We start from the raw sequence: 21296 nt of genomic DNA, 5'->3' as shown, positions 1-21296 counted from the left end.
GAAAGACTGCATTTATTTGTTTACTGAGGAAAAATATTTGCTCCCTACCATATATCATAAGTTATTTGGATAGCATAGAGATAAAATTAATTCACAATAATTACAGAAATTTAGAACAATGGGAAATCATTTTAGGGTCTAAAAGCTCTTATTAATCTGCTTTTCAAAAGACAATTGTGCATTGCATTGCTCCACTTGTATCTCCTGGCCCTGTTCTAATTAATTTCATTCCATGACTGTAAGTTATTATCTTGATTTTTTAAAAGGCTGATCTAATTTTCCACGTCATTCACCAGTTTAGAAATTTTGATCATCTAACTCCTTGAGTGTGTGCGTATGTGCCTTCAAGTTACCTGTCAATTTATGGCAACCTCATGAATTTCATAGGGGTTTCTTAGGCAAGGACTATTCAGAGGTGAAGTCAAAGGCTTTCATGGCCGGCATCCATAGTTTTTTGTGGTTTTTTTGGGCTATGTGGCCATGTTCTAGAAGAGTTTATTCCTGACATTTCACCAACATATGTGGCTGGCATCTTCGGAGTATGCTAACCTGGAAGAGAGTGGATACACACACACATACACTATGTGACCCTGGGTGAGGAGCAGTGATTCCCATGTTAATCTGTGTATTGTTCTGTTGTTGATGGCCTCTTCAGAGTAGGAGGATATGCAAAGGAGGATTTGTGTCTGCTAACTGGTGATCATTGTTTCCTGGGAAAGCTTCTGACCCTGAGTGGTTTCTCATTTGCATTTGCCGAGTCCTGGTTTTGGTGTTCTTCAGGACTGGTAGCCAAACTTTATTTACTTTAAGGGTTTCTTCTTTCCTGATGAAGTTGTCCAAGTGTTTGTGGATTTCAATGGCTTCCCTGTGCATTCTGGCCTGATAGTTGTTGGCATGGTCCAGAATTTCATTGTTTTCAAACAGCATTTTGTGCCCAGGATGGTTTATAATGTGTTCTGCTACTGCTGGTTTTTCTGGCTGATCCAGTCTGCAGTATCTCTTGTGTTCCTTGATTCGTGTTTGGACAATATGTTTGGTGGTCCCTATGTAGACTTGTCTGCAGCTACATGGTATGCAGTAAACTCCTGTGGCTGTGAGTGGGTCTGTCTGGTCCTTTGCTGAGCGTAGCATTTGCTAGGTTTTCTTGGTTGGTTTATAAACCTTTTGGAGGTTGTGCTTCTTCACCACTTTGCCTATTCAGTCCTCTGGGCTTTTCTGGGTCTGGCAGCTCTTCTGATGTCTGAGCTGGAATAATCATTCACTTGTAGAGCCTGGTCAGAGGTGAGTTTGCTATTCGTTGGTGTTCTCTCATCCAAATACCAACAAGGACTGACCCTGCTTAGTTTTTAAGATCAGATGGGATTTGATGTACTGTACTGTTTAATATCAAAGGCTCCGGGGGGGGGGGGTGTTTGTTTGTTTGTTTTTCTTTTTTGCATTGCGTTGTAGGCAAAAACACTGTAGCTGCCTTGTACCTTATGTGTCCCTGCAATCTATTTATTTTTTCAGACTCTGTATACAACCTCATCAAAGTTTTCAGGTAACTTCCAATGTCTGTGAACAAAGCTAGCAATAAAATCCACTTTTATTATTGTCTCTCAGCAGTTGTTTTAGCTTCTGCATCTACTAAAAACTGTAGATCCTTTACTATTGCTATTGCTGTTTACACCATAATATGCTTGTGATGGACTTTCTCAACATTTTTCCACATGCATATCTGGTGAATGTAATTGTGTTGTACTCATTGTTTCCAAATGGCTCAGCAACACTTGCTACATGATAGATGCCACTTATCCTCATCTTACATCAGTGTCTAATGAATTATTCCAAGGGAGGTAAAATATTTAACATTTTCCCCTCATCGTGTGTGTGTATTGGTACCACAGTGGATACCAAACCCCAGTGAATATCAAGGGCCCATGTATTAGGAGCAACTATCAAAATTGGACTGCAGCAAAATAGCATATCGTGTGCCGTGCTTTCCTGGGCTGGAATTTTTACTTACAGCTTTTCTGTAAATAAATTTGATTTTTTGGGGATTTTAAATGTATGTCTTGTTTTTGACATACAATATAGCTCCATTAGTGTAACCTACTCTGTCTTTGCTGTAGACTTTATATTTGCAGATAACTGTGTGCACTTAGTTTTCATTGATTTACTGCCTGCCCTCAGCTTTTGTATCAGAGACTCTACTTGATTTAACTTTAAGGAATCTGAAATTTGCATATGTTATTCCTTCTTCCAGTTTTGTTTGTTTTGATGCATTTTTTTGTCTTTTCCATTTAGGTTTTCTCCTGTGGGCACTGTTAACTTCTATTTTGTTCCTCTTCTCTCTGTGTAGAACATTGGGATATTATGCTCAACGGAGATGAAAGTCCAATCTTAATGATCTCCAGCATCTCTTGGCTTTCTCCAATAAATCAGTTCAAAAGCTGCTATGCCACAGCAACTGGCAGTAATCTCAGTCCTTATTCGGGATTGTCTCCTTGATATAGGCTCTGTCTACTCCAAAATTCTTTCCATGGTCTTCAAAATCCAAATCTGCTCCTGTATCACTCATTCATTGACTTTCTTGTTTAGATCTTTTTTGTTAGTTTAGGTTGTATGTAGAAAAGATGTTCCTCCAACAATGTCCATCTCAGCCTCATTTTCCTACTTTTGTCTTTGAGGATCTCTTGATGACTTTCTCCAATGACATTGATGCCCACTCCTAACTCCATGCCAGCATTCTCTTAATCATTTATTAAAACGTCTCATGATAGTCATAACCCTTCATATCTGGCAACAGTGTGTGTGCCACACAATCAGCAGCCTATGCTTTCACAGATTAAATCTATTACTCTGAGGTATTTTCTAACTCAGAAGTATACATAAAAGAGTATGTCAGTTTTTCACTATGAGAGATTCCCCACTTCTTTTTCAATATATATATAATGCCCTATTATCCCTAAACTCATAATACTCCACAAGTACACAGTATCAGCATTGGTGTGTGACTGATCTCTCAATTATGTTAATTACCTCATTCACATAGTTTTCTTGACTCCTTAATTCTTTTCCAGTTTTGTCAGGTCAGAAATTCTTTACATCGAGCACCCTCTGCTGAACATTTGCTTTGCATAAAAACAATGATACATTGAAATGCACAGTATAAAACAGCAATCCGCCTCTTAACTCTGATTGGGTTTTTTTAAAAAAAGAAAAAGAGAAAAAGAGAAAAAATGATTTTATTTGCTGGGGTTGACACTACAAAATGTGTTATGTGGACTGTATTCTTATTTTACTCCTCTTGGACCTTCCATGCATACTCCTGAACACATGGAAGCATATGCCTTATATTCTTTTACCTGGGAGTAAATTCCATGCAGCCCAATGCTGCCTGTTTCTGAGTAGATATGTATAGAGTTGCATTGCCCTTCTCCTACTTTTCAGGAACAATTTGTTATGCTCTTACACTCATTTTTTGAATATGACCTCTTATCAAACTACTCTCTAAATATGTTATAAGATAGTTCAGTGGCAGGTTCATCTTATGGAAGACAAACTGAAACACACATGTGTAAAGTTTAATAAATAATGCAAACCCAAATCTCTAGATTAGATATGGTGGCAAAATGGTTTCTTTTACAGTGAATAGCCTGAAAATTCTGTTTTCTCAATACAAAAGTGAATCAGATTTCGACCTGACTTTATAAAATTTATTTTTCTAAGATTAATATTTATTAATCTTTATATAATTTCATGGTAGAGGAGAGGAGGACTGGGTGTGTGTTGTGTATCAGTATTCTCCAATTGTTTTGTGAATTGTAGTCCAACACAGTCAGAAGCCACCAGAAAAGGCTCAGAGAGAGAATTTTAAAGATATGTATATAATGTAACTTTCTGTGCATTTTCTGAGAGTAAGCTGCTGAGTTTAAATTAATTGTTAACTGCCACAATATATTGTCCACAGTAAAAAAAAAAATACTCAGTGTATTTAAAGATTGCTAAACCAGTATTAAGGCTTTCATAGCTGTAAATTCTGGGGAAATTTGTTACTCCTAATATAGAAAAACAGAGAAACCCATGTCTCAGAGGATGCATTAATGCCCCACTTAAGCAGTGTTAGCCTTTCATAAGCAGCAAATCTCATTTCTCTCTGGGGAGTCCTGCCTGGAAACTAAGATAACCTACACTTACCCTTGCTTATTCAGAGACTCCATAAAACTCTACAGCTGTAGCTGACAGTAGAATATTTAAATGATTTGAAAAGTGTAAATGCCTTGTGTTCATTTAAATAACTGAAGAGTTCAATCACTTGAATGTCAACAATTATTCCTGTTGGAGCTTACATGCTAAAAAAAGAAAGAACATCTGAATCCCCGTGAGGGCATTAAATTGCTATCTAATTAGGAATTCTAAATTATATATATTAAAAAGATAATTAACAGTTTGAAGGCTTTGCTGGGAAAACCAGTTGCACATACAAATGAAATGCAAGAAATTTGGTTGTAATGCTTGTTGTTTGCTTTGATTCGTTCCTTTCAGCATTGATGTTAGGTAAAAACAGCTTCACTGAGTTTGGTGATGTTGAAATAATGGCAGATGTTTTAAATTATTTCCACTCTAAGGAGATACAATTATGAGCAGCTGTCAGTTTTACATAATCCTGAATGATAAGGTCTTAAGAATGCAAATGAAAAACAAAATCAAGAAAGTTTTCCATGGTAAGAATCAAGTACGGGTCACACTGCTAATCTACTCCTATGTGGCTGATCTGCTATGAATGAAGACATTGTTTATCCAATGTTTATTAGGCACATAAAGATGTGTCCCTTATTTTCTATGTCATTTAGAGCAACTGTCTTGTAGGTTGTTGACAATCATATTTTTGTTACCCTTCAATTATTTTGCTCTTCCCAAAAGGCAAGTGGAGATCCAATGCATTGTTTCATATGGAAAAGGTACCACAAAACATTTTACCACAAAATCCAGATGGGAAATATTCCAGTCATTTGCCTTTTCACATTGTGAGAGGTGGCATTTAGCATGTGGGAGAAACTGATTGAATACTAGAGTTCCTCCTTATGTGGTAAATTCCAGCTGTCCTGCAGAGTGACTTTATCTCATAAAAAGTAACATGAGAACAGAGCCAAGGTAAAAATAAAGATACCTCAGCTGCGTAATCTTCTTACATCAAAGCCAGTCCACTTAAAAACAAAAGAGAATGGGACCCTGAGGCCCTTTATTCCCCCTTCAGAATTTCCAAAGTTGGAAACCAAATGTTGCCCTAGAAAATCTCCTATACCATATGGGTGTCGGTCATCTGTGTGTGCATGTTCAATTTCACTACAATAATAATTTTTTTTTTTAAAAAAAAGAAAAAACTGAGAAATTCCAGAATCTCTCTACCAGTATGGATACAGGATTTTGAGTTTTGTTTAAAAAAGTTACATTTCTGAGTTTGGGATTTCTCTTGTGTTAATAGTGCCTGCATAGTCACTTGTTTTGCATGACTGGGTAGGGATCATAGGTTAGAACTAGATTCTATATCATTGCCCATTCAGGGAACATTCAAAAAATTTTGTTAGGTGAAGAGTTTCACAACAGCTCGATTTTAGATAAACAGCTGTCTATAAATCTTTATAAATCCCTTGCACATTGGGAACAATAGCATGGGATTTTGGGGTGGGTGGGGAGGAAGAGGTAGATGGGGATTCAATATATTTTTATATGTAATATTGCTTACTAGGCTTTATATGTTTCTTTCCTCCCATGTTTTCCTTGTGAGAAAATTGATGGTCATTCCCCCAGCCACCCACCCACCATTCCCTCTTTTATATGACATAGTTAACAGTTAACAGTTTTTCGTTGCAGCTTAGCTTGGAAATTGTACTACATAGCAGTTTCTGGTTGCCAGCTGGCATGAATGTCTAATCCAAAATAACTAGTCTTCAATGCCAATCATAATCTAAGAAGTTCTGGATTAAAATCTTAAATTATAGCCTTGGTTGGCTACTCTTTCGTTAAAAATAAAAAGGTTACCTCTTGTTCTCTTAGAGGAAAACAAAAAAAGTCACGTAACTGTTTAATCTTAATCTCAGCAGTTTGCTTTTACAATACCCTTCTTATGAGCAAACAACATCAAGCATCTTACAAATTCAGGGTCCAGCAGAGCTTAGTGAAGGACTGTACATATCTATAAAGTCAAGGCAATTCATAGAAATTAGGACTAGTCACACAAAACAAAACCATTTTTTAAAAAAAAAACTTTTGAAAGTAGCCATTGGGGATTTAAATGTAGAACCAGTGCTGTTCTCCGATGCATCTCTAGAGAAGTGTTACACACATGCCAGTCTAAACCTTGCTTGGAGATTTCAGCACAGAGGAATGGCTAAGAAGGTAATATTGCAGTCTTTCATTCTTGTACTAGTAAGAGTTTTTATAGATAACTGTTTTGTCTATTTAAAAAGTGCCAAGGATATTAACATACTAGACAGGTTGCTTTTTAAAAGGACTCTTTTCACTGTACCTTTACTGTATGATATTTTAAAAAAATATTACTACAAAAATACTCTTTTATCTTATGGGAACCCCTGACCTTGGTACTCCTTCCTGACCTGCTCTATCTCAGGGTGGGCAAAATGGGGCATGTGCTTCCACTTGTGCTCCTTACCTGGTGTGGTACAGTTAGCCCTTCCTATCCAAGATTTGTTTAGTTCATGGATTTAACCATCAAACCTTGGCTTGAAAATATTCCTATAATATATACATTCCAGAAAGCAAAACTTGATTTTGCTACATTATGTAAGGAATACTATGCCACTCTGTTTAATGGTATTTGAGCATCCATGGATTTTGCTGTCCAAGGGCCCACTGTATATGCTCCCATATTTGTTTCTGGTGACATCAGTCATTCCAAACTCCCAGAGATATCTTTTTCCTGCTCTCCCAAAAAAGTTACACTTGCATCTCCTGGAAGCCTCTGGGATGGGCAATTCACCTTGTAAATAAGTTGCAGCCTCCATCCATGTTTAACATCTCCAAAACCAGCAGTGAATTTCCAAACGCATTTTTTTTTGTGTGTGTTTAATCTTGAAGCTTTTCAACATTCCATGCTGCTCCTGAAGGATGTGGGACAGAAAATTAGTCCCTGGAATCAACGTGATTGTGCTATCCTGTTCTATATGTTTCTAGAATGTACTAGAATCATAGATATTGGAAGACCCCCTGCAATATAAAAACATATCATCATAGTACCACCAACAGATGGCCATTCAGCCTCTGTTTAAAAACCTCTAAAGCAGGAGATTCACCACATGCCAAGGGAGCGTGTTCAGAGAGCTCTGGTGCCTCACTCAACTACTGTACAAATCTCAAGATTCTGTAGGATAGAGTAACAGCAGCTTAAGTGGTGCCAAATTTTTATTTCTGCAGTGTAGAATGACCCTTGATCTCATAGCAATCATGCTACACCATCTTTCAGCCAAACCTTCAGTGTCCACTTGAGACACTTCATCTCTAAATAATTTTTTTATTTTTAAAAATCCCCATGATCCCCATATCATTGGCCATGGTGGTTGGTCATCCAGGAAGGTGTCCAGTGTATGAAATATCAAAATATCAGTATGAAATATCAAAATACTGTCATCATGAAGCAGTCCTGGAATGCTCATGAATGTGATGAGAATGGGAACCTTTTAATAAATTTAAGAGAAATCTTACATTGTAGAATAGGAGGATAGTGAAATGTCTAGATTTTTTTTACTTATTATTATTATTATTTTATTCATTCATATGCTACCTTTTCCACAGCAATGGGACCCAAGGCAGCTTACACTTTTTTAAAAATCAGGATAGATTAAACATATAATGTGTGTGTGTGTTATTTCTTAAAAAAAATAATAAAATACCCATAATTAAAATTATTTAAAATTTATTATGAGACAATGTAAAGAAAACAACAAAATGAAGAAAGGCATGATGATGATGATGATGATGATGATAGAAGATGATCATACTTCACTGACTTGTTTTTAGGTAGACTATAATCTAAATTAGATGTACAATACATGCCCCTCCACATGTTGTTGGAGTGTAGGTCCCATCATCCCTGCCAGCACAACCAATGCAATGTTCGGAGTTGCAGTCCAGTAACTCTTAGAGGGCCTTGTTTTACCCTAAACTAATAATAATAAAAAATCCAGGAAAGTACACAGAGTGATCCACATGTACACTTTATTTCCCCCTCTGGTGTACCCTATTCTATCATCTTGTTTCTCCCCCATGCTAAGCTGTATTGCAGATGAAGTAAGAAAAAAATGGCTTGTGATGCAGTCTGGGTGGCATCTGCTCCAGGAAGTAAAAAGTAATGCTACTCTGTTGAGATGCATGCAGCCACATAAAGGAAATCTTGGACTTTGACCATGCTAATGGAAGAGAGGTCAAGCATCAACAAGTCCAACTTCCTGCAATAGTAGGATTATTAAGTCTTAAAAGATCTCTGATGAATGCTTATTTGGCCTTTGCCATAAAGCCACTGGGACAGAAGATTCTGCAGCCTTCCTGGAGGTCTTGTTTAATTGCCCATCCAATCTTCCAGTTAAGAAGCTTGCAACCTGAACTTACTGCTTCTGGTTCTTAGTGGCCCTGGAGGATTGTAAACAACAGGCTTTCTATTTCTTTATGCCTTTTACATATTTTAAAATTATTGTTTGTTTTAATCTCTCTTCTCCCTCAACCTCCAAGTTAAACACGCTTTACTTCTTTATCACACACACACACACACACACACACCCAGTTATCCCAAATCACTATTTTTCCCTCCTCTGAGCTCTGGTGAACACTCTGAAGAAAGATGAGAGATTTCTGAAACATTCACTGAGTCAGAGCTGGCTCAAGACATCTGTTTCCCGTATACCTCCCTCATGTTAGATATAATGTTGCCCATTGCTAGTAAAGGATGTTGTATTTTAGTACCTGACCCAAAACAGCAACAACAAACATAAAAGCATATCTCCCTCAACCAATATTTAATTTGTTGTTGTTAGCTGCCTTCAAGTCGGTTCCGACTCATGGTGACCTCATGGATGAGACATCTCCAAGAATCCCTATCCTCCACTGCCCTGCCCAGATCCTGCAAGTCCTTGCCACAACCCCCCTGATTGATATCTGGTTTGTGGTCTTCCTCTCTTTCTTCTACCTTCTACCTTTCCTAACATTATTATTTTTTCTAGAGATCCGTGCCTTCTCATTATGTAGCCAAAGTACAATAGTCTCAACTTGATCATCTTTGCTTCCAAGGAGAGCCCTGGTCTGATCTGTTCAAGAACCCATTTGTTTGTCTTCTTGGCTGTCCATGGTATCCTAAGTACTCTTCTCCAGGACCACATTTCAAATGAGTTGATTTTCTTTCTGTCTGCTTCCTTCACTATCCAGCTCTCACATCCATACATGGCAATTGGGAATACAGTGGCCTGAATGATTCTGACTTTTCCCATTCCTCTTTACACTCCTAGATGTTTTTCCCACCCTCCCATCCTCCTCGCCGCTTTCCATTTTGTCCCCCATTGGCAGCATCAGTGGCCTTCTGATCTTCTTGTTGGGGAGGGATCTGGTGTTCCTGGGCTGCGGTGTTGAAGTCTCCCTCTTTGTTTTCTTTCTGGTCTCAGAGGGGAGGGGAGGCTCTGATGTATCTGGTCTCCCAAGGCTGCTTCTCTGTCCCTTTGGATGGCAATCCCCTTCTGGGGAGGGGAGGCTCTTTATTTAACACATTTATTTAGTATATCATTTAATACATATAATACATTAATAATTATTAATTAATAATTTAATGCATTATTTAATACATTAGCTAACATGTGCTGCCTTTCCATCACACTGAAAATCAGAAGTCACATATGGTGTCAATCTGCCAAACAGTAGGGCTGGCTTTGCACTAACCCATACATCAAGTTGGCTTTAAAGACTGTGAGAGACAAGAGGGGAAAGTATTATTAAGATATTTCATGATCCAGAAATAATTCTAGATTATTTGAATATTATGGAATATTCAAAAATATTCAAAAATGATAAAAAAGTGGGGGTATTTTTTTGCTTGGAAACCCTAAATGAGAAGAAGCTTGATGAGAATCTGTGCTATTTGGGACTTATAAATTTCTCTGCAGAAAATTCTGTTTTCCCTGTGGAAAACTAGTTTTCTTTTCAGAATATGTTGCTTTCTGCAGCCATTATTTTTATGGAGAGAATAAGTCCCAAACTGCAAATAGTCTTTAAAAACTGTGCCGTTTTTAATGGTTTCTTTCAGTGAGCAGGTAAATGGTAAAATTATTTCTTTTTGTCTGTGACAATGAAGTTTGTGAAGATTTACATCCCTATCATGTGAAAAAGTGAATATCTTAGGAAGTAATACAAAATACCACAACATGAATCTGCTGACTCACATCTTGCATACTCTATTTGTGTTCTGCATGTATTAAGCAAAATAGAATTATAACCACAGATAAACTTTCTTTTTAAATTATTATTATAAATATTTATTACATATTTTCCCCTTGAAGGATCTCAAGTACATGGTCCTGATGCTACATTTACCTCCAAAACAATCCTATGGAGTAATTTTGGCTGAGAGTGCTGGCCCAAGATCACCCAGTGAGCTTCACAACTGAGTATATGTTTGATACTGGGTTTTCTGAATCCTGCATTGACACTATAACTACTGTATCACAGTAGGTTAAGGATCCTTTTGAAAGAAGATTCAATATGGTTGTCATAGAGGATGCAATGAATATGGCAGAGAGCTGAATGTTAGACATCATAGAGAGAAATCTGGGACAAAAGCTTAACATCAGTGGGTCATCAAACTTTATTCCCACTTCCCCTGACACTAGTACCAGTTCAGAAATGAGCAACTGGAGTTTAAGGGCTGTCAGGAATATATGTAAAAAGTGGGATTTTGCAGGATTTTGACTTTTGTTGGAATCATAAATCATCAAGTTTTCCTTTAGCTAGTTAAGCCCAAACCCCCCAAAAAATGCCTTTAAAAAATGGGAAAGGGGAAAAATATTTTGCAAATGTTACCCTACCGCTAGCTACTTAGTAGGACCTGATGTGTGTCTTCTTTCCAAATGTGAGGTCTACCTTCTAGCAAGCAGAGTAACATGTAGCCTATTTGCAGGTTACATACTGATTATGTAGTCCTCTACATCAGTGTCCCTTGGTGCTAAAAAGGGAGGTGTCTCATGCCATCACTGGCTATGGGTACTGATGCTTCTTTATTTAGATTTTGTGTTGAAGTGATGGAAAAGCCTTGTCAAATAATGAAACCTCTTTCATATTGCTCAATTGTTTTAAGACAACTCTATGGTGTCTGGGTCCCCCCCCCTCCAATGTCATTTTTGAAGGAAGGGATGGGCATCTTAAGATATTTTGCAACTTAAGTACTTTATGTTTTATGGTCATCTAACTTTGTATCTTATGCTAAAATCATACAATTTCATCCACTGACATTACAGGCAAAGCGGATTGGAACATCAGAGAAGGCAATTACATTTTGCCCAGAAGGTCCTAAATCTAACTGCTAGTCCCATCTGCAGTAGACTCACTGAATGAATTATTGAAATCAATGAAAAAAAATCTGAAAAACCAATTGATTCAACTGGGACTGGGACTAAGAATTGGGCTTAGGTGGAGTAATAGGAATGGAAAGAATATTAAAAATATTCAAAACATGGTAGAAAAAAAACCCCATGGTCTTTGAGTTTGAGAAATCCTGATTAGAAGACTCTTAGAATGATGGGAATCTTTGCAGTTTGGGCCTTAATCTGTGAAAAATTCACACGTAGCTGTTTTTCACAATAAACTTCATTGTCTGTGTAGGAAACAGCATTTTTGTCCATGGAAGATATTACTTCAGTGCAGAACTATTAATTCCTTCATATAAACATTTTTTCTGTGCTAAAAATGCTATGATTGAGGATTTGTTGTACATAAAATTTGCACATGACTGATGTGCATTAAAAAACAGAATTTTCTACACAAAATACAGCATTTTCTCTTCAAGAATTAGTATATCTGCATTGAAATTTTATTTTCCATGCAGAAAATGATGTTTCCTGTATAGAAAATGCTGTTTTCTGTTCTAAACCACCACATGAAAAATTTTCACATACTAAGTCGTGAATTGCAAATAGCCTTTGAAAACTGGTATTCAAAGACTTTCTTACAGTGGAAAGTAAATTCCTAAAATTACTGGTTGTTAAGTTTGAGGAAGAAACTTTGGGGCTGTACAGGCCACCCCTAAGGGGCAGCCTGCAACCGCCACTTTTAGCACCAGATCGGGGTCACAACAACCAGATGCCACAGCCCCAATCCCGCCTTTCCACAGTGCACCATGGAAAGGATGCCATAGCTGCTGGTGCTGTGGCTTTTCGGTGCTTCTTTGGTGCTGCATCATGTTGATGCAATGCTGAAGGAGCACTGTGACGCCATCTGCCATCTGGTGCAGCACATGGCATCACACCAGCCTGGAAGTGGAGTTTGAGGATGCGTCATGTGGATGCCACACCCCAACTCCGCCCCCACGCCAACCTTAATGGCTGGTCTGTACAGACCCTTTGTGAAGAATTTGTTCCCTAGGATGGAGGAATGTTGCTTTTTCTACTGACAAATATTGTGGAATTACTTCTGTCTCATGCATCTATTTGGATGTACAAGCATGGAGGAATAAAGAGAGGAGGAGGACAGAGAAAACATCCAGGAGGAATGGAGTTTTCATTGACCAGTGTATGTGAAAGCAGAAGAAATTAATACGTTGAACAGAGTTCTGAAACAGGGGACATGGTAGCCAAAACCAGAAATGAATGGAAGTCTTTTCAGTATTTCAGTATTGAAACTACAAAAGCCATAATGTCCCATAACTTTGAAAGGAAACATTCTCAAAACTATTTAGCAGTTTTCTCATTCTTTATAATGAAAATAGTGGCCCAAATGGAGCTGAGTAGAATTTGAATAAGCAGCTAGAGTCCGATTGTATTATTTTTGTACAATCCTTGGCTTAGTATAGGAAATAGGATTTTTGCATAAAGTTAATGTTAATATTGAGTGGTGCTGAGTAACTAAATGTGTGCACAAAATATATATTCCAAACAAAACATTGATTTATTTTCTTGGAGCGCTAACAAAACCTGCTTAAGCAAGAGCTTTAACTCACACTTTGGAAGTCAGCTTTGGGGGTTGAGGGGGAGCAATGTTCCTTTGTAGTGATGTGCAGCAGGGGGCAGGATTTTCTTGCATTATGTGTCAAAGTCATTTGTCATCATGAGATGTTTATTTTAAAATATGAGATTTATAGTGTAACAAAGTTAGTGATAACGACAATAACATTCCCTTATTAATGTCTTCCTTGTTTTTTCTCCCATGAGCAAACAGATAAAATGTAGTATTAGCAGATATTAACACCATACTTCCCAGGATTTTTACCTTATCTTGTTTAAAGGGAAATATGTAAACATTTTGTTGATAACACTATAGGAAATAGCAATTCTGCATGGCTGCAAGATCTAGTTCAGAATGTCTTCTGTAAACTTTGAGAGTACAACTGAAGTTTTCATACTTTTCATATAGTGTATAGCTTGTGTCTGCAGCATTTGTGTTTAATAGCAATAGTACTAATAGTCATCAGCAACAACAACAACAATAAATTGTCTACACATATTTGTCTTCTGATTCCAGGACAATTGCTTTGTGTGCTGTCTGCAGAAAAGACAAATTCTGATTAAAGATTTTTTATGGTCCAAATAAATTGTGTCTTAGAAAATATTTGTGCAAATATGCTTCCATGTGTTTCATGGTATCAACTGAAGAATTTTCTGAAAACTAGTGACATACAGATTTAACAAAAATAACATGGAACAGTAGAAAAATTGTTTGCTTTTTCACCCACCATGCTAAAAACGTCTCTCTCTTTTGTTTTCTGTTTTTTTAATGGGACTAGTATGAAGAAGGAAAAAAACGAAGGAAACCCAACTACAGCAGTGTTGATCTTTCTGAGGTTGAATGGGAGGATCGGGATGATGTGGTACGTGATTTGCTTTGTTAAAGTTTTTGAAGAAGGTTTGACTCACTCATTGCCAGATTGATTAGCAGCAAGAAGAAGAAGGAGGAGGAGGAGGAAGAGGAGGAGGAGGAGGAGGAGGAGGAGGAGGAGGACAGAGGTCTTCCCATTTTGCAGAGATTTTCCTACACACAAATTAGAATTTTGGGTTTATTCATCTACAGAATAATAGCACTATTATACAACTTTAAGGGGCGAAACAGACCATCCTGAAGGGGCGGCTTCAAGCCGTCCCTGACAAAGCCAGATTGGGGCTGGGCAAACTGCATGATGTGGTCCCAATCTGGCCAGAATCGGGCCCAAATAGAAGTGCCAAAAAGCTGCTCCTATTTGGAGTGGATTGATGGCTCCCCATTGCAGCTTCAGCTGGCTTCTAGGCAACCTGGGGGCATGTAGTATCTAAATAGAACGCTCTCAAGTCTCCCCAAATCCACCCAGTGTGTAATCGCCGGCACGACTACCAGGCGACTTAAGGGCATGGCATGTGTAAATACCATGCCCTCAAGCCAGCTGGAAATTAGCTGAAGCTGCTGGTTAGTTCCAGCCCTAACTCTCATGGTTCCATCTGAAAGAGTCCTGAAAGCTGTTGTTGAAGGAATGGTGTTAAGAATTCTCAGTCAGAGAGTTCCAGCGTCTCACCACACTACAAACCTAGGATTCCATGAAATGGAACCATAGCAGTTAAAGTGAAGTCATAGCACTATAATTCTGTAGTGTGGATGGGTTCCTAGAAACTTTACTTTTATGGTTCCCAAAATCCCCAGTTCACTTTGCCATGGGTCATGCTAGCTGGGGAAATTCTGTCACATATACTTTAAAAATAAACTGATTTGTTAGGTTCTGTCACATATATGACAGCCCTGGTTCCCTCTCTCCTCTCTCCTTCCTCCCCTTTCCATTCCACGGACCAATATATAGATGAAGTGTAATTAACAGGGGAGATAAAGAGGGTTGGAATATATAATGAAATGTACTTTCCAAAGAGATAGTTGAACGTCATTTTTTTCTATTCTGTTTTATTAATTATACATTTGTTTATAGTTTATAGTTATAGGCCCTGCCGGCCTGGATACGTGCTAGGGTTGCCCGAGGGCAGTGCCACCGCATGCCCTGCAACTCTAGCATGTCACGGTGGTGTGATAATGGTGGCACCCTGTATACATGGGCACTGCCATTACGTCAAGGCTGCGCTGCAGCCAAATGACACCTCACGGGTGTGACGTCCCCGTGATGCTGCAGGGCGCTTGGGGCACCCTTTCACCATAACAGGAAGGAGCTCCATTTTGGTACGCCGACAGCTGCAGGGAAGGGGAGAAAAGGATCGCTCCATTTTGGAGCTCCTTTTTGCCACATATATCGCTGGCATGGCCTTTAAATGGCCACACCAGTGATGTGGAAGAGAAAGGGGCCAAGCGGCCCTTTTCTCCCCTTCCCTGCAGCTGTCGGCGTGTCCAGGCCGCAGGGAAGCATTGTTTTGCTGTTTCCCCAAGGCCTGGAGATGCGGCGAATTGGGGCTTCTGAGGCTGCTGCTGCAGATGTCCAGGCCCCAATCCAGAGGGGAAAGGGGCAGGTGCAGGCCTCCTCAAAGGGGTGGTCTGTATCTAACCATAGTTATATATACAAAGGAGCTCAGTTTTTCTTGGACCATCAGCTTGAAACCATGGGCTGGTTTGCTTCATTTAGTCTTGCTGTTCAGAAGCAGTGTCTGATAGGAGTAAGAATGTCCTGGGGAAGAAACAGGCAGCCAAAATCCAATGGTTCTGCTTTCCACATATGTGCTCATGAATTGGCCCAGATTTTCCACTGTCTTCCCCTGAGGTTAGGAGAGCATTACTTGTCCATGATTGCACAAGTGGATTTCCATGGGTAAGCAGAGATTTGAACCCTGAACTTCCAAAGTCTTAGTCCAAGACTCAGACCACCATACTGGCTGTCACATGGTTTAAATTTCATGTACCAAAAAAATTAAATTGATTGAACATCATTTTCTGTGCAAAAAATCCCACATATGATCCTTCCACAAATGAATCTCAAACTATGAATATTTTTGGAAACTGCAACTTCTTGCACTGGGACAAAAAAGGGGGAAAATTATTCTTGCCTACAGCAATTAAATTTATGAAGATGTATATCCGTATGGTGGAGGTAGCATTTATATGCCAGCTGCTGACAGCTAACTGTAAATTTTTCTAATCCTGTCTTTTAAAAGTAGGGTTAAGGGAGAAATGAATTTTTCACATTTCAATAACAACTTACAAAACGTTTGTGTGTTATATGGATATGTGACCAGGAATTCATTCATCCTTTCACATTTGCAGCTTTCAGGATGTTGTAATATACAAGTGGCTAATGGCCCAAGCAAGGGTGTTATTCCTTAGATGCCAGATCTGTTTGGATTATAGTAATGCATTCCACATGGGACTGCCTTTGGAAACTGTTTGAAAACTTCAGTGGGCCCAAAATGCCTGGGTCAGGCTGCCAACTGAGGCTGGTTATCAGGCACTTACAATTCTCCTGTTACGGCAGCTTCACTGGCTCAGTAATCTGTTTCCAGGTAGAATTCAAAGAGCTGGCCATGACTGTTAAAGCCCTAAATGACTTGGATCCAGACGTTCTGAAAGATTGTATCTCGTGGTTCCTATATGAGCCTGCCTGAGTTTTAAGATCTTTGGAGGAAGCCCTTCATTGTGTCCCACTATTACTGCAGGCATATTTGGGGAGGACACTGGAGAAAGCCTTCCAGTAACAGGTCCCATGTTATGGATTGCCCTCTCACAAGGAGTTAGGTTGGTCCTCTCTTTATACAGCTTTTAACTTTCTGTTGAAGAAAGATCATTCAGTGGAGTGTTCTACTTTTATCTTTATCATTATGTTTTAAAATCCTTATTAATCAGTTTGCATTTGGATTGCTTATATTTTAACCCTTTTAAACTATAAATTGTTTTAGCTATATCATGTTTTTACCCAAATTGTAAGCTTCCTTGCAACCATATTGGGAGAAAGGCAGACTACAGATTAAATAAAAACATATTAATAAGAATGGTTGATAGTATAGGAAACCCAGGTAGCAGGAGGTACTTCCTTCTCACCATTTTGGGATGATTCCATCACACACACATACTCAGTCTAGGGGTCCTGTCTGTCACTACTGTGGCATAGTTTTCCAAACAAATAATGCATATTTTAAAAGCAACAAGACACAAGGCTTACTAGATGAATACTTAAAGGATGTCAGGCCCAGTATCTTTACAAGTCATGCCTCCACCACCGAGCTGTCAGTGGCTTTAACTCTAGTTACTTTCTTCTGGATAATATAAAGATCTTAGATTTTTTTTTTAAAAAAAGCAACAACATTCACCAAATTTTGTCAGGCTGCTTGTATCTTTGAATAAGTTTCCCTGTTGCTTATGCTGCAGATAAAATTGCCAGAAATTAACCAAAAATGTAAAACAACCACATTTGCGGGTTCTGGCCAGACTACAGACTCCAAAATGGAAGGGTCATGTTAGTGGTGGCCATCTAACACCTTATCTTAAGTATGTGGCAATCTTTCCTATTTAGTTCTTTCCATTCCAAAATCACATTCCTTCTGTGTTCATATCATTTGTATTTCAGCTCTCTACATTAACCACTCTGCAGGTCTTTTCTATGTCATCCTTTATTTACATGTCAACTTTTTCAGCCATACTGTACCAAAAGCTTTCCTTATATCCACGGCTTAACCTTTGCCTGGTCTTTCTGTTACTTCCACCATAAATCTGATTTGTTAGGCATGATTCGTTTTGTGCGAAGCCATGCTGACTGTCCTTAATTAAATCGTAACTTTCCAGGTGTTCTCCTTTCAGTTCCTGTTATTTAGCTTTTCCCAGAATGTCTGCACTGACTAACAACATGCCTGCATGTCTGTATTTTCATAGATCTTTCCTAACACCCTTCTCAAATATCACCAGTACATTAGCATCTCTACATCTTTCCAAACTCCGCTCATTTCAGAAAGGTTTTGAATATATCACTGGAAGGTTCCCATATTTACAGTGTCACGTCTTTCTGAAATCTGGGATTCATCATGCCTGTTTGTCTGTGGAACACTGTCAGTATTCCAATGTCCTCTTTTTTTTATCCTTTTCTCTGACTCGAGGTTATATTTGCCTCCTCCCTTGCAAAATATATGTCTGTTGCTGTTAGCCCAGCCTATGCAGTGTGTGAAAAATAAAATAATTAATGAGTTTAGCATTTGTAATCTTTTCTGTTGATTAATGTTTTTCATCCTTTTTTATTCCTTTTCAGGGGCCATGCTGCCTCTTTGCTCATAATGTGGACAAATTTTGTTCACAAGTATTTGCCCTGTAAGTTGAATGCTTCTCGCATTCTGCGTCATCAACCTGAACTTTCTTCTCTGACAGTTACCTAGATCTTCTTAAAGATCTTACCTTATTTCACTAAGATTTCCAAGTATAATTCTTTATGCTGTCAGAATACTGATCAAAATATTAAAAACTGCACAGCTGTTGAAGTTACCTGAAAGTCATATCGGAATCTGCAAGACATATTGTGGATCTGTTCTGTAGTAATTAGTGGAAAGTATTTTCTCCATCAAGTTTCTTAATACATGGGCAAAGGGAAGCTTTGTTGTGATGATAAGCAATGTATGCACAGGGGGGACTTGGTGCAGTCATTTCGCTAAAATGGAGGGACAGTTCTGCTGCTGCAGTCCTCTTTCTTCCTTTATGTTCCTCATTCCCTCTTTGTCTTCTGAATAGAGCCAATCAAGGCAGCCCCTGAGAATCATGTTATTTTTGTGGCCTGTGCTGCTAAGAGCCCAGGTTGATTCAATCTAGTCTGCTTGTTTGTTTATTCCAAACTCTGTCCCCTAACACAGCCAAAGATTTGGAGTGAGCAGAATCCTATTTAAACCTGTTTCAGAATTTGTAGGGGAAAAAACTTTCTCACTGACTTTTTCAGGAATTCTGGGCAAGATGCCAATACAGACACCATGCTGAGTCCCTACTGCCACCCCCCCGGGAGTGCTGCTGCCTTCAACTGCTAATTAAGTCCCCACTTGATAGTCTTAATGAGAAATCTATGCTCAGGACAAGAGACTATGGTCAGAACAGAATTGGAGAAGCAGATTGGTTCCTAATTGGCAAAGGGGTCAAGCAAGGCTGCATTCTATCACCCTATTTGTTCAACCTTTATGCAGAAAACATCATAAGGAAAGCAGAGTTAGATGCAGAAAGAAGAGTGACGATAGGAGGAAGAAACATTAAAAATCTAAGATACACAGATGGCACCATACTAGTAGTAGAAGACATCACAGAATTGTAACAGTTACTAAGGAAGGTAAAAGATGAAAATGCAAAGGCAGACTTAATGTTGAACATAAAGAAAACAAAAATAGTGACCGCAGAAGAAATACATTCAATACATTCAGCCAAGACAATGAGGAAATTGAAATAATTAAAGAGTTGGCTCAAACACTGATCAGAATGGTGGCTGCAGTCAAGAAATCAGAAGACTAGGAATTGGAAGGGCAGCTATGAAGGAACCAGACAACATCCTTAAGAATAAAGATATACATCTGAACATTAAAGTTAGAATTGTCCAAACTGTTGTATTCGCCATCACCATGTACAAATGTGAGAGCTAGACAGTGAAGAAAGCAGACAGAAAGAAAATCAGCTAATTTGAGATGTGGCTCTGGAGAAGAATGCCGAGAATACCGTGGACAGCCAAAAAGACAAACAAATGGATCCTTGAACAGATCAAGCCTGTAATCTCCTTGGAATCCTAGATGATCAAATTGGGGATGTCATATTTTGGCCACATAATGAGAAGGCACAGATCACTAGAAAAGACAATAGTACCAGGAAAGGTGGAGGGTAATAGAAAGAGAGGTCTTCCAAACCAGTTTTTTTCCTTCACACTAGAGTTGTAATGCCATGATTCCAGTTTAACGGCCATGACTATGAAATCCTGGGCTTTGTCATTTGTGAGGCACTAGAGCAATCAGGCTGAGACCTTGAAATACTCCTCCCTAAATTCTGAATTCCAGGTTTCCATAGGATGTTGCCCATGGCAGTTAAAGTGGAATCATAGTGATCTAATTGAGTAGTTTGAAAAAGCCTATGGAATCACGCCTGAACATGCTAAAGAACATAATCTTAATGACTTCTGAATCTGAGGATGATGAGGGCAACCAAGATGCTTGAAGGTCTGGAAACCATGTTTTATGAGAAATACCTTAGGAGATTAGATGAGGTTGGAGATGACCGAGAGGTGACATTATAGCCATCTTTAAATATCTGAGGGAGACTGGATGAGTGTGTTTTCTACTGCTATGGAAACTAGAACATGAACCAATTGATTTAAATTTCAGGAAAAGAGATTCCACCTAATTGTTGGGAAGAACGGCTAGCCTGTACTAGCTGTTCAAGAGTGGACTAGGCTAACTCAGAGGATGATGGACTCTTCTTTGGAGGTTTTTAAACAGACGTTGTATGACCATCTTTTGAGAGTACTTTGTGTATTCCCACATGGTAGATGGTTTTTGCAGTGTTTTACAACTCTATGAATCTATGATTTTGATTAGCTTCAATATATGGCTGTGTGTAATAGAGGAACAGTGATTTGAAATACTTGAAGCAGAAAATACAAACTTGCATTGTGACACATTAATCTGTCTGGCCATATTTGGGCTTTCAACTTAGGGCCCATTCACACTCACCTTTTTGCATCAAGGAGATCCAGAGTCTTCTCGACGATGCCCCATCGAATCAATCAGGGTCCTAGTTCCCACTATGTTTACCTTGATCAATGTTTACCCTGATCACACTGCAAGGGACTCGGTGGTGGCAGTGGCAAGGAAAGGTGAGGGAAGAGGAGGGAAACAGCGGTGGCAGTGAGGGGGTGAAGAAGAGGAAGATGAAGGCAGAGGAAGGGAGGAAAGTGGTGGCAGCAGCAGTAAGGGGGCGAGGATGAGGAGGAAAATCAGGGGAGAAAGAGGACAGAAGTGGTAGTGGTGGATACAGTCAAGGGGAAGGAGGAAGAGGAGGAAGGAGGAAGATCAGGGGAAGGAAGCAAGCAGTGGCGGCAGTGAGGGGACAAGGAAGAGGAGGAAGACGAAGGAGAGGAAGAGGAGGGAGGTGGCAGCAGCAGCAGTGAGGGGGTGAGAAGGAGGAGAAAGGAGAAAGGAGGATAAGGAGGA

General features: G+C 39.0%; 1 protein-coding gene across 2 annotated transcripts in view; it reads left to right on the top strand.

The window, feature by feature from the left end:
* Positions 1 to 21296, top strand: part of CACNA2D3 (calcium voltage-gated channel auxiliary subunit alpha2delta 3) — a 726617-nt gene that overhangs the window by 552596 nt on the left and 152725 nt on the right. For both annotated transcript variants that reach the window (XM_042453686.1, XM_042453685.1), the window contains one exon: positions 13973 to 14056. In XM_042453686.1, coding sequence (XP_042309620.1) covers positions 13973 to 14056 — 84 coding nt within the window. The remainder of the gene's footprint in view (positions 1 to 13972; positions 14057 to 21296) is intronic.

The sequence above is a fragment of the Sceloporus undulatus genome, chromosome 2, assembly GCF_019175285.1.
Source record: "Sceloporus undulatus isolate JIND9_A2432 ecotype Alabama chromosome 2, SceUnd_v1.1, whole genome shotgun sequence".
NCBI lineage: Eukaryota > Metazoa > Chordata > Lepidosauria > Squamata > Phrynosomatidae > Sceloporus > Sceloporus undulatus.
The sequence above is the reverse complement of the archived record's forward strand: the minus strand, read 5'-3'. Positions and strand labels throughout refer to the sequence as shown.